This window comes from Athene cunicularia (genome assembly GCF_003259725.1).
Source record: "Athene cunicularia isolate RWA chromosome 7 unlocalized genomic scaffold, athCun1 chr7_part1, whole genome shotgun sequence".
Classification (NCBI taxonomy): Eukaryota; Metazoa; Chordata; class Aves; order Strigiformes; family Strigidae; genus Athene; species Athene cunicularia.
The window spans coordinates 28,356,319-28,371,126 of NW_020799107.1; the positions used below are offsets into that span (position 1 = coordinate 28,356,319).

Consider the following 14,808-nt stretch of genomic DNA (forward strand, 5'->3'; position numbering starts at 1 on the left):
TTTCACTTGACCAGGGGAGGTAATCAGGACAAAGCTCTGGACCATACTGCTCAAAACATGACAACAGACACACCAAAAATCCAAGCTGGCTGCATGAAGCAATTAAAGTAGTGTTTACTATTCCATGACAGTTAACATGTTGGACTGACCTTTCATTTACTGTTTAGTACTGAACATTAAGCTGCAAAATTACTCATGCTTTGCATTTAGTACTGGCATCAAAACTAACAGCATTAGATAGCTATTCCCACGGCGAGACATGCGTTCCCTCTGCCCAGCTGTGCACGTACTTTTTTTTATAAGCACTGTATTTGATATTTATCATCACTTCCACAGGTTATATTCATCCATTACCATTAGGAATTATTGGTAACACTACTCCAAAATGGAAAAATCATATGCAAAATGTCCAGGGTGACGCAGCTGGTAAAATTATGTCCCTTCTTTACATGCTGGGAGAGATATAAATGAAGGCTGGTGTATGCCTGTAGGTCCCCGAGGCAGCTCCCAGACAGATGGCAGAAGTACAGAAGCTACATAGGAAAAGTTTCTTTGTTTACTCTCCCTCTAGCTGCTTACAGCAGCCACGTTATAAAGGGAGGCACAAGATGCATTTCACGAGAATCTGGCAGCCCAGCGGTTGGAATATTCTCTCCAAAGTGGGCAAATTTTCATTCAACACCCTCAGGCTGAACTTGGGCAGGAAGGACCCAGAGTTTCCAGTCCCCTGGGTAATGCTCTCGGAGCGGCTACGGATGAAGGAGAGGTTAAGACTCCAGCAAAGCACCTTTGACAGCATGCTTTTGACTGATCTTAGTGCTATGACGATGTAAAATTACAGTTATTTCTATCCTTGGCTGTAATTTGCCATCTTGGCATGCCCAGTACGCTGCATTCTGACAGAAGAGTTCAGATTTTTGGGTCACATGTTTCCAACACAAACACGGGGTTTTTTGGTTCATCACTGCACTCTTTCCAACTTTCACTTGTGTTTGCCTGCTGTGGGACTCCTGTGGGCACTGCATCTCAAATACTGATGAACCCCTCTTCCCACCCTTTCATCACCTTTGCCTGGAGGCTTTTTCATTACCCACTTCTAAACATCTATTTGTTACATCTTTTTTGAGACAGTGATGGGCACTATGAACAAACCATCTGTGAATACCAGAATAACATTCTGTTCCTATGCAGACTGGAACATAAATAAATACAAATATATTAAGGGATTCCCTGCCATCCTTTTTTTCCTTTTTTTTTTTTTTCCCCCATATTCATAGGGGCTATTTATATCTAAATCTCTATTTTCTGTATTGCAACTGAATTTATCCGGCTTATTTTCCTCCAGCTCAAATATTTCCACTGCAGATTTAAAAGGGCAAATTTTCAAAGGCTGCTCAGCATGCTAATTATGATAGAATAGCTGCTGATTTGATCTTGCCTGCTTCTTTTTTAGTATTTCTAGACAGGTGCTTTGTGCAACCAATATGCCAGCTCAAGGGTCAAAATTATGAGGAGATTGCTGATAGAAGGCAAATCAATGTATTTTAAAAATCAGTATCATTTCCTAAAGAAAGAAGAAACCTACCAAACAAGGTTGTAATTGTATTTAATGCATATTTTGCTTTTAACAGCAATTTGCCAGTTTAAACAGCATAGACCTTACAATGCTTAATTAGTGAAGAGGTTATAGTGCTTATAAAGTTGTATCTAAAATATACCTTATTCATTCTCTATTGAACAACATTTTAGAGACAGTCTAATGTTATAATTACATGCTATACAGTAGCAGCATGTTCACACCACTACAGTTAAGGCCGTGTCAGCATTCTCATCATGAACCTTTTTCAGGGTTTGAACACATCAGCCATAAAATTACAATGCAGTTTGGAAAAAACACGACATTCAAGATGTGAAACCTGTATTGACTTTAGTCAAATAAGAACAAAAATAGTAGAACACATATAATAAATGACTCCACCCAAATTTATTTTGGACAATTGCTGTCTTTGCACAACATGCTCAAAATTTCCAAAATGAAATTTAAAGTTAGTGGACCACAGAGTCTGATCAGGTTTCGATGAATCTGAGTGCAAAGTGTTGTAAAGTGGGTGCCACAGCTGCACAACAACCACTTCTCACATAATGCACATTTTAACATATATGAGGCTTCTTCTGTGTAAATATTTAGATTGGCAGGTAAAAGCAGTTCTATCACCAAGTGAATAGTAAGAACTACTCATCTCCAGTTGTATACACTTAGTGGTCATGATGAAGTGAAATTGTTTACCAAGTCAGCACACTGGCTACAGAGGTATCCTGTTGATCCCTACAGTCTGGATAAGAAACATATGAATTTTTATGCCATTCATGCCCTGATAATTCAAGAGGGACTCATCACGCTGCCCACCAAGCTGAAGCCATTTGCTTAAGAAGGTGGATGAGGCAAAATACTGTATAGAAAGGGATCCAACAGCTTCTTCAGTGAAATGCCAGAGCCTGCCTAAAGAAACTCACCCTTAGTTCATGCCCTAACAGTTTCTTGGGTTTACTAATATAATGCTTCTTATTGCCATATGGTTTGATTAAAAGAAGATGTCTAGTCCAGGATTTACTTAAACATGTTGTACCTCTGCTTAAAGCAAAGTGCAGTGCTTTCCTGAAACATTACCCAATCAAAGTGTGCTTCAGGTGTTGAATTGTCATGGAAATGCGATAAGCTGATGAAACTCTGTGGGGCTGAAGAACCAAGCTCTTCATACTTCATCTGCTTATTATTTTTACACTTCCTCATTCAAGAAATTTTCCTTTTGTGACCTCTTTTGTTACAACGCTTTTGGAAGCACTCCACTGCATAATTTTCAGACTTAGAGATAAGCATATAAGACTGAGAGTCGCCTATTTCAAGCTTCGTGTACATTGCATACACACATTTATTAATAAAAACTTGTCTAAACATCTATTTGTTCTTTGGACCAGCTCCAGCCCTCCCGAGGTGACTGTAACATGTCTTATAAACCTTTCATGGAAGATTTAAAAAATAGTACTTCAAGACAAAAAAGGAAAAAGAATACATTAAAACATCAACACAGAGACAAGGGGTAAAAAAAAGCAGAGCCATCCCATGCCAAATTCACTGCTGGCACAGGTTCGCAGTGTCCTCTTGAAGTCTGCTTTCTGCCTTCTTGTACAAGTTCTTTTATCTTAAAAGGGTCTTAAAAGGGAGCTGCAAAGCCAGGAGGAAATTCCACGTATGCCCCCAAATATGGGTCACACACTAAAATCCTTCTTCTTAAGAAGGGAACCAATTAGCACACAGTCCATTTCAGCTCTCTGTCCTATCAGAATTTCTGTGCACAGGCACCTGTAAAACAACGGTAACAATATTTCTCTGCCTCTGAAAACTGTTATGAGAACAAATGCGTTTATGGTTGCCTGGACCATAGTCACAGTAATAAGGGCTACATCAGTACCTAAAATACATCCTTGCCTCCTTCTACCGATGCTGCAAACAGAGCCGGTAGTAGACAAGAAATATCAAAAGTAACATTAGTAACAGAGGGTTTTATGACGCTTTATGATAGTGGCTGATTTAGTTCAGCAGAATTAAGTTTCAGAATAAAACCGCTCTAAGATTTTTTTTTTTATAAGGGATCAACACAAGTCAGCTTAAGGGATTGTAGAAGAATGACCTGAATTGTGTCCTGTTACTCAACACAAGTAGTTTCCGAATCTGTCCACATCTGACGATGGTCCACATAAGTTCATATACAAACATGTAAACTGGTTGTACCAGGGGAAAAAACAGCAAATATCTTCCAGCCTCGGTTTCCATTTCTGTATTCTGTAATATGGGCACATACCATAGACAAATGCAATGCTATGGCAATAACCCACAAAATCCGTATTAAGTCTCCTCACCTGTGATACAAGAAGATAATGTGTTAGAGGCAGAAATCCATCAGTTACTGTATCAAAGCTCACCTGTAATCCATGAATTTCAGACAGATACTACAGGCTATCATCATGGAAAGATAAGATCTTAATTCCTAAATCTGAATTCCCCCATCTTTCACTGAGCTATCAAGAACAAATTCCTCAAAACTTTCAAGATAAAGTGAAGCAGAAGTTTCAGCTACAGAAACATAGTGCAAAGGTTCAGTTTGGCACTGCAACATTATGGACAGACAAGAATTCATGGTAAACTGAGTTTAGATGTGGAAAAAAAAAATCCTATAATTGAACCAATATTGTCAAATGTATTGCATACTATTGTAACTTCACAGTAATCAAAATCAGACATCAAGGTTTCTACAGAAGCAGCAATCACAGATTGCAGTAAAGTATACCACTTAAGGAAAACAAAATTGCATTTTGGCAATTTCATAGTCAAGTGTTCCTTATGCTCCTCCAACAGTCATTTGTCAGATATTTTTCCTGTTTAAAAGGTGCATATTGTTTCTCCTCAGTCCTCGTGAGACTTCTCTGCAATGACTTTGCATTCATACTGAAAAACAGAAGTTGACAAAATTAATAATATTAAGTTACATAACCAATGAAAAAGACCACTATGAAGGGAATTTTTCTACAAAAAGGGTGATAAAAGAGCTTAACTTACACTTCACCCAGATAAGCTTGGTCTCCCTAAGTTCTATGCACACACTGTTGGCTGCAATTTCTGTTTCCTTGAGCAGCAGAAAGAGCAGTTGAGACTTAGGGGATGGCCTGACTTCTCCCCACATACGGGAGCTCTTAAACTCCTGGTCCTGTAAGGACTACAAGTATGCAGCTGAGAGCGTACAGAGCAAAGTCATGGGCTGTGCTCTGAATAATGCTACTAACAACTCACTAACCACAACTGATTTTTACCTAACTCCACATCTACAACTCAAATAGCTGGTTGGTATATATGAAGGAAGGAATGCCACGTAGATGAGAACTTTTACTAGTATGCAACTGACGCCCTGCTCTGAACTTACCATTGCCAGCTGCCTGCCAATATTGCCCATAGTTATTCCACCAGCAAAAAATATACATGGCAACCAGGAACGAACATAAAGGAAATCTGGAGATGTGTATCTGGAAAAGAACATGCATTTTTGAGCTCAACGTTGTGCAATACATATATTCCTCTCATCACATGAGACAAATTCACAAATTTAAATTTTAGGGCATTTCAACTCAAAAAGATTTGTATTATAGAAATTTAATTACTTGCAGCAAATAACAAATGAAGCTTCTTATTGATTATAATACCATTTGTTCAACTAAAAAAATATGTTACACTGTTGGTAAGGTAGCAATTTTACTGAAATAACTAACTTCCAACTAAAATTCTCACTTACAAACACATAAAAGCTTTCAAGAACAGTCCAACTTATGTTACACTCAAAATTGTTGGAAATCATGTCAAATTCTACCTTTCAGTTATTCTGACTTTGTTGTTATAGCTTCAGGAGAATATAAACTAACCTTAAAGGAATAAATACTTACTGATAAACTCCATTGTAGACCAGAAGTTGTGACACCAACGTGGCCAGAAAAGCAATTCCTATTCCAAGACCAAAGCCACTTCGTGACCTATCAAACGTCCACCAGAGTCCAATTGACAGGGCTGCTAATGTGAGGGACAACTGGATATTGTTGGCAAAATTCACTTTCTGTGTTGATTGTTAAGGATAAGTTTGGAAATACCATATACAAGTGTAAAGCAGTTTTCTTTATTCTGGTTATCATTGTTTGGCACAACCGAAAAGAAATACCATTAAAAAAAATACAGCACTAGCTGTATCAGCTATCACACAGCTATGGAGTATCAGGAAATAAGCTTTGAAGTGTTGCAAATATAACAGGAAACTAAAAACTTATGACACTTCTTCACACTTTTAGGGTCTTAGCACTGTTCAAGAGTGAAGAGACTATACATCTACCAGACAATGCAGGTGTTTTATACAGACGTACAATGCACACATTACTGTTCAGAGCAAGGTCATCTCATCCTTACCTCGTCCTTTATTAAAGTAAGCACAAAATCTCAAATCTAGCATTAGACATGTCCAAATGACAGGGATTTACTGAAAAAAAAAAAGGTATTTATCACTCTTATTTAACTGCAATTTTGTTTAAATTACATGCTAATTTGCATTCAGTTAAACATTAAAAATGTTAATGCTTTCTACAAAACAAAATGTAAATAATATTACTGTGAAAGTATTCATGTAAATCAATATTGAAAATCAGCTTTGTCAACTCTGTGATAAAAGTATGAAGTCATTCCAGATACCTTTGCAGTATTTCACATTCTTCAAAATGTTTTGGAAATATTAACTCATCCTCACTATTCCTGTCCAAAACATATTATTAAAAAGAAGGCTGCCAAGTTTCATAAGCCCAAAAGCAAATTTATGGGATGACAACATAAAAACACTGCCCTACTTTCTCACAAAGAACTGGAGAGAGACCTAGAAGAAATGAGAAAGAAGTTCAACTAACTGAAATAAGTAATTACAGGATAAAAATCAATAGCATAAAAAAAAATGTCAAACACAACCAAAAAAACCACACCAAATATGGCAATGTGCAGAACTGGTAATAAGCTGAAAAGAAAGAAGTCTGGAGAGCTGTCAAGCAGGAAATACAGACAGTACATTAATGATGTCCTGGAATATCTGTAACAGCTGTTAGAAAACTGCGAGACAGTCTGCTGTAAATAGTTTGACCCATGCAGAGGGAAGCTGTCAATTCTCTTGTATTTCTTAAAAGCAGCAAAGTTGCATGTGCTTACGCAACAGGTACAGTCCAGGTCAGTGAGAAGCACAGGACCAGATTAACACATCTTTGGCAAGGAGAGCAAGGTTTGTGAGGGTCAGTGGGAATGACTCTGAACCTTGGCAGCTCCAGCTCATCTGGCCTTACTGGATAGGATAGCTAGTGGGAACTAAAGCAAGCAACAACAAAACCCATCTGAGGGCCAAGTCACCTCAGTAAGAATTCAGACACCTCTCACATGTTTCACTTAACTTGCCCTCTTCTTGAAATGAGGCAATTCAGTAGCACACAGTGAGAACTTCGTAGCATGGTCTCTGCAAACCATGTTGGAGCTGACACTGAAGGAGATGAGAGGTCCAGAGATGATCTGGAATCCTTTCCAGTTAGTTTACAAGAACAGTGTCCTGGTTTTACCTGACAGAGGAGGCACTAGGCAGGACTACACAAACAACTAATATTCACAGTGCTGCCAGTAAGGCATTGCAGTCCACATGAAAAGCACCCTGTCAGCCAGCATGTCCCCAGCTGCTTCTGAGGGAAGGGATGCCAGTTCTGAGTGCACTTGTGCAAGGATGTATCTGAGTAGTTACAAAATTAGGAGGAGTGACTGACTTCCAATAGCTCTTACTGAATGACCACGGGAATGGTAACTACTCTCTCAGCATCAAGGCATCATTTGCAGAATGTGGTAGCAACATTTAATGTGCTTTGTGTAGTCCTGGGTATTACCTGGTCCTGAGTTTTCCCCATTCTTTGCAAAGTGCTTCACTGATAACCTCAAGACTGGGCTTCAGCCTCTTACTACGGTGTTAAAAGGACATCAACTCTTGCAAAGTCTTAAAGCACTTTTCTGTAATACCTACCACATAAATATTTCTATGCACTTACTTTTTCAAAGAAAACAAAGTCTATAAGACAAAGCCCAATATGGAGACATTTCTAATGAAAAGATTTTTCAGAACGAACAGATGTGAAACATCACCTCCAATACTGCTATGACAGTTTAACACTAACACATATTCTGCATTTCCCTCGCAAAAATGCTGCATATTGTATCTTTAACAACAATTCACCATGACTGACTATGTGAGCTTGTTTTAGTGGAAACCCATTTGTTATCACCAACTTAATCAGAATACAGGATACAGCGCTGGCATGATTTATTCCCACAAAGACTGCTACACATCGCATTACACTGGACCATTCTCTCTTAAATTTATGTGGCTCTCCCAGATGTCTGTCCATGCATGGGTACAATAACCCAATCACAGCTGTGGAGACAGGAAAGAAAAAAGGCCCAGAAGTTGAAGCACTGGCAATATTTAACTAAAATAAAGACTATCTAGACTTTGACAATTATTGTCACTACTAAAACAGACCTTTTAAGGATAAATTGTACAAAACATACATTGTAAAAGAAGAGGAATTGTAAACAATTTAATTATTTAGAAAAGCTCTGTAGAAGCTCAGCAGCATCTTCAACCACTGCAGCAGTGACCTGGCAGAAGTAGCAAAACAGAGACAATCTGAACTAGTGGCAGAGGATGGAAGAGCTCTGCACCCTACCAAAACCTGCACTTCAAAAACTGTAGTAATAGCTTTCAGGCTGGCACTTTTGAAAATCCCACATATCATACATACACATTTAAATAACTGCAAAACAAACACACCACAGTAAGGGCAGAGTGTGGTTTCTAATATCAGTATTTTGTGTCTTCTTTTGTTGGTGTTACAAGCAGGTTTTATTTGTATAATGTTTTTCTCTTCTTCAATGCTACTATAAAGGCTCACACAGAAGAAGGAAAGCCAAGAGCCTGCAGTAGCTGTTGAATACAGAAAGCAAACAGGACTTTCAACCCCGTGGAACTGCTATGCTCTTTGAACATTTTTTCATAAATGTGTTCTCTACTGCAACTGCAGTTAAAAAGACTGTTACCAACACCTCTGAGGAATAACACCAGTGCTTAATGTTAAACTGGTGCTGCAGGAGGGGGGCAGGTCACGGGTACTCCAGTGTCCTCAGTCTGCTATGCTGTTAGAGGTACATTATGGTAAATAGTCTTTATGCTGCCAGAGAGAAAACTATCTCTAGGATTCAGGAAAATAAATCACCAATAAAGCTGGAGCAGAAAAAAAACCCACCTCCCTGAGCAATTTTCTTGCCAAAGGCATTGGGCCAAACTGATGACTAATAACAGTGGCAGATGAAAGGACTTCTCTGAAAGCAGTCTCAATCACCACTGATTATAAATATGCAAAATACCTTTATTCTGCTCATAATAATAAACCATACTGCAGAGGAATGTTCATGTTAATTCCAGGAAGGCTATGCAAGTACGAATGGTAAGAAAATGGGTGAGTTATCAGCATTTACCATAGAGGTTCCCTGTATGTACGCTAGTAGAGAAGATAAGGAAAGAAAATGGAGAAGAAAAGCCTGATAATGAAAAAGAAAGAACTTGAACACCTCAACGGGGGTCACTCCTGCTGGGAAAAGCCAATTAAGGCAGTAATATCTTTAAATCAGGCAGCTTAAAAACAAGTAGTGCAAATGCTTAGCAGGTGACTACACTATACAAGCAACATCCAGTCTTTCCATCAAAAACACCAAGCCATCAGAACCAGAAAGGCTCAGAAGTTTCTTCTGAGATGATGATGAGATCTAGCCTTCACGAGTTCCCCACACACAGCTGTAGACAGTGTTACTGGACAACTCAAGAGAGCATAAGATGCAGCCTGATGCAAACAGCTGACAGTGCAAACATACAGTGATCACTGCAGAGCTTATGTGTTGCTGCTGCAAGCTGAGAGTCTGTTGTTTCAATCCCCACTACTCCATATATAAACCTTTACCAGACATGTTTGTCAAGACAACCAGTTTAAAGTATAAAAGAAAAATGCAGCACATGCAGGATACAAAGCAAAAACTAATCAACAATCTCAGCAAGACAACAGAAAGAGGACTAAACCAACTAGCAGATAAAGCAGGTACGTATCTGCCACCATAACATGCCAAATGCATTTCAACAGGAGAACAAAACTGACATATTCAGAGAGGCATTTGGAGGGTTTCCTTGCAAATCAAGTTCCTCTATGACAGCTGGGGTGTAGTATTTCAACAAGTTATCAAAACAAAAGCAATTAGATGACTAGGAGAAAAAAACAGACAAATATTATCATTAGCAAAACAGTGATGCCAACTCAAAAGGTAGTTTACTGACTCATTAATACCCAGAAACGTGAGCTTCTCAATCCTATTAAAACTGACCTCTAGGAAGATACCACCTTTACTGTAAAGGTTTGATAAAGCAGGATCCTCCAGTGCTGGCTGCTAAGAATATTCCCTTAGTAGAGTATAAAACTGACCCATGGGAACAGTGATCTTCTGAGCCAAGCAGAAAACTATATTCCATCAGGCTTGTAGCATGGAATATGCCTTGATACTTGAAGATGAAAGAAGAGGAAAAAGGGATATTTCTACCTACAGTAGACATCTCAAACTCGCTGAACACGCAAAAGCTTCAATTCCCTATATGGCCATGGGAGAAATGGAGCACGTTCACCATCATCCAACTTGATACATGAATTTAACCAAGGTGCTCTGTTCTGCAACGTGCCTCTACAACCACAAACTGCGTGCCTGGCCTCAACTCCCTGAGACACAGTCAGGTCTCCCAGCTTTATTGAGCTAAAGCGATACCTCAAACTGGAATGAGGAACAAACAGAAAGCTGGACCACAAAAGGGACTGTTACTCAGGATGGTTTGCTATGCTCAAAACAAGGTGCTGCACATTCTGACACTTCCAGGGTATTTTCAAGGGCTGCCTGTAGAGCACATTCCCATAATCCAGCCAGGTTACAAGTGGCACCACCTTTTGAAGTCTGTTAAACTTGTACTCTAATTCAGCAGAAAAAGCAAAGGTTATACTCTGCTAACAATATTATGGTAAGTTAGCAGAACAACAATTTCTAAACATGGGTATGTCTATTTCTGTATACACAGGGAGATCAGAGGGACAGCAACAGCTCAAAAGTGGCAGTGATGCTGGAAGAGACATTTTGATCTTCCACACCTTTCATATAGTCTTTTCTAGCTATGTAACTGCCTATCTACCCTTTCATCTCCACGCCAGGCAAACGTACACGACTGGACTTACCTGACGCTGTGCCACAGCAAGGTGGCACCCACCAAGCTGAGGAGAAGATGCTTGTGATCACATCAGGGGGGAAGAGAGTAACGTTTCTCTGGATCTGAAGCAAGTTTAATACTAATGCAAGAAATACGCCAATAAAAAACAGCACTATACCACGAATTACCAAATTCATGCCACGACTGGTTACAGATGAAATGTACGGGCCACACTTTTTTGGTAAGGTTGGCATTGCATCACTTTCTGCCATGACTTCTTATGTACTCAGAGACATCCAACAGGCTGACTGAGGATTCACTTGCAATCCAGTATTTTGACTCTCCTCAATTAGGAGATACCCAAACCCTGAAAAATAATAAAAAAGGGTGAAAATGCAGATATAAGAAACATTAAATATACTCTTAAATAAATTGGAGATCAAGTTAAAAAATACGGCTATTATATTTTTCTGAATTTTCCAAGGAGGCAATTAGTCATTTGAGAGCAGAACCAACCACAGCTGCAAAAATGCCTTACAAAGAGAACAGGTTTTGACAAATAGCTTTGTCTACTAGAAGACAGACAAGGAAGAAACGTGTGATGGGACAGCTAGGAATGCAAAACCACAGAGAAGATGTGAAGAAATGAAACCGCTATCAGATGAAGGAAAGGCTTGCTTTGCAGTAACAATAAATTGGTTTTCTCTTGTCCTTTAACAACAACTACAGATTATGTAATTCAGAAGCAAGGAAACAGTCCTTAGTTTCAAGTCAGCCACAGAGGTTCACAGATCTCTCTTCTTGAAGAGATGCCATGAAAACATTTCTCAACGGGAAAGTGAATTGTGAGAAATATTTTTCAGGATGGAGTCAGAATTTCAGCAATCGTGGAGCACACCCATTTTTGTAACCTCAGATAAGAGCAAACAACTCAGTGAACCAGAGAAGTAATCTCAATACAGAGAAATACTTACCGAAGTAACTCACTTCAGGTGAAAACTGCCCTACATGATTAGAAACTGCAATTGTAAGCAGATGCAAAAGAACCTGAGAGTAAAGGAGATCCCCCTGCCCGTGTACTGGATAGCATCCTACATGAATAACTCTGCCAGCACTACAGGAATGGCAGGGTTCCCATCCCAATCACTCTTTCTAAAAAAAAACCCAAACCCATCCATCAAGAGTCTTGTTATACATGGATCCAGTGCCACATTCATGTATAACAAGGACTTTGATCGACAGCTTAGCCACCTGGAACTTAAGAAAAAAAGCCCTGACATTGTTTTAAAATTTGAAACTGCCAACTGGTGGTGGCTTTTGTTAACTCTTACTTATGGCCATGGGGGCACAAGGGGAGACAAAGCAGCACATCCATCCCCCTTCCTCCCCAGCTTCAGCAGATCCCAGGGAAGCTCTCTGGACGCAGCAGCAACGCAGAGGACGTAGCACTCACTTTTGCTGATTGAAAGTCAAAAGGGAAGTTAAATACATCCAGGCTAGTTAAGATACTACAGGTAACTGCACAGAAGATGCAATGCCATGCCATATGACATCACTTCATCACTCAGAAAAAGTTCCAAGAGGCAAAACAAAAGAAAAAAACAACAGTTCTGATCACATGTAACTTCCCACTGGCAGTTCAGGGAGGCAGCAGACTCCTAAGAATACAGGATCTTTTCTACATGGTCAATTATCTGCGTTATTTGTAACGATGAACATGTCTTGGGGGGGAAAGAGGGCAACCACGGTGTCTGGCTTCTTAGCTTCCTGACTCACACTGAACACGTCCACACCGAGGCTGGCACTGGCACTGCAACACACTTCCCTCAAGCAAAAGGGAGGTGCTCCAGATTTTTTTTTTTCCCCTCCTCCAGATGGCATAAGTGGAGCTTGGATAATACATTTAGCCTCCAGGAAAGAAAGTACAGCGTCACAGATACAGATATGTCAGCTGAGAGTCTCCTCAGTCCCTGGGGGCTTTGCCCACCAGGTGATCGCAGGAATTCCCAGAAATTACAGGAGTCCTTTCAATATGCAGCCTGGAGACTGTAGGACCCAATTGCAAACTTCACAAACTGCACATAATAGGAGCTTTTAAACTGTTACATCCCTTCTTAGCTTTAGCTTGCCAAGACAAACAAGCTAAACTCTCCACTTGCTTCACCATCCCTACGGCTCTCGGCACTTCCTGAAGTCTTCACATCCCTCTTCTTTTAATGCATAACCAGAGCTTATGTTTACAAGCTCAAGTTCGACTCTCACAGCCTTATCCAAAAAAAATCACACTACTGTGTCTCTTTAAATGAGCTCTTCTGCTGCACACCAAGGATCACAATTTCTTTTTTCATTGTCATAAAGTGGTTGCTCACACCCTGTGATCCATTACTATATTGAAGTCTCTCTCCTGTCCCATTACTGAACTCCTCGTCCCTTGGTACCAGCCCAAAACCTTGCAGGTTGAATTTCAGCCCACAGGTATTATTTGCTCTGACACTCAATGTCAATTCATTTTTTCTGTAGGATCTCTCAGTCCTTTTTGGCTCTGCAAACAGTTCCCAGCTTAGGTCATCAGCAAACATCATTATAGCATCCTATTCTGTGTAACAAGGTCATCAACTAAAACACTGAGTGAGATCAGGTCAAATCCCTGTCTTTGATAAAATCTATCAATAATTTCACTGCAGTCATTATTTCCCCATTTTATGTTATCTCTTGATATCTCCCTCTAACAAGATTCTGTTTCCTGTACTACTTCTAATACAGTAATTTCCAACTAAATTAAGAATCATGAACTGTCCCACACGGCAATACTGATGTAAACATCGATGGGACCTTTTTTTTTTCTTAGAAACCTCGATGCTGAAAGTCCAATTTTATTCTAGCATAAAGCAGTGTCCAAAGATAAAACATGTATTTACCTGATTTCTATTTATTATCTATGTCATTTGGCAAATATATTAATTGTGAAGGCTTATCAAAATGTAACACAACTTTGCTATGCAAGGAAATCAATTACTGCTTTTATACAACCACTGCAGCTGCAAGTCATTCAGGGCACCAGCAACAGATCTGTACTACAAGGTAAACTGCCTGACCACAGCAAGGGCACTTGGGTGGGTGCACATCAGCGAGTGTTTATAGCAAGTAATAACAAGTACAGTCCCCAGTTAGCATGATGCGGTAATTTCCGTCCTGGTTTCTCACCCTACACATATTGTTCCTATTTGTTTTATTCCACCTTCCAAGTTTTCTCCACTCATTGCCTCTGAGACCTTCTGCGTGCCACAAACAGAGCAATGGTGGAACAGATCAAGGTGACCAACACTCATGGAATGATTCTTCAGTGCCTCAGACACCCTGGGTTCACAACGCTCAGGCACGGCAAAGGTATTTACTATGTCACCTTTCATGAAAATGTAAATTAAGATGTCTAAAGAAGACATTGCTCCCTTCTTCTGGACTGGGAGGCTAGCGTGCCTGCAGAGCAGATGATGACTGTCTCCTTTTAAGCCTTGTATTTTACTGAGGGTTTCCACTCAGATGGGAGTAGCTCACATATTGAACCAACACTACTTCTGAGCCTTCATCTCTGGGAAATGCGTATTCAAAACTGTAACACCACACTGAAAACTACAGGCTTGGCACCGCCACACAGCCTCAGCTGCACTTCCCCTCCTCCGTGGCACACGGCTTCAACCCAAGCTTTTTAATACACCATGCAAGAGCATTATATAGGATTCGCGAGGCAACCACGCGATGTCTGGCATTGCGAAAAGAGTTACAAGTAAATTATCACCCTAGACATTTTCAAAACACTTAGTCACTTAACTGTCTTCTAATTAGAAGATCTGTCCTGCAAGTGCTCCCCAGTGCTCTTCATGTTCATGAAAAGCCTTCTGCTGTGTGCGATTCA

General features: G+C 39.8%; 1 protein-coding gene across 2 annotated transcripts; it reads right to left on the minus strand.

Annotated features, from left to right (window-relative positions):
- Window positions 1-79: 79 nt before the first annotated feature.
- Window positions 80-11,281, minus strand: INSIG2 (insulin induced gene 2). 2 transcript variants are annotated; one of them, XM_026852586.1, is made up of 5 exons: window positions 11,084-11,281; window positions 7,912-8,036; window positions 5,491-5,657; window positions 4,977-5,076; window positions 80-4,504 (listed from the first exon to the last, which is right to left on the minus strand). In XM_026852586.1, the coding sequence occupies exons 2-5, from the start codon at window positions 8,008-8,010 to the stop codon at window positions 4,463-4,465; spliced, it is 408 nt and encodes a 135-aa protein (XP_026708387.1). In that variant the 5' UTR covers window positions 8,011-8,036; window positions 11,084-11,281; the 3' UTR covers window positions 80-4,462. The 2 variants fall into 2 exon arrangements, with proteins under 2 accessions (XP_026708387.1, XP_026708386.1); XM_026852585.1 differs by having other exon boundaries at window positions 10,924-11,281.
- Between the last annotated feature and the right edge of the window lie 3,527 nt (window positions 11,282-14,808).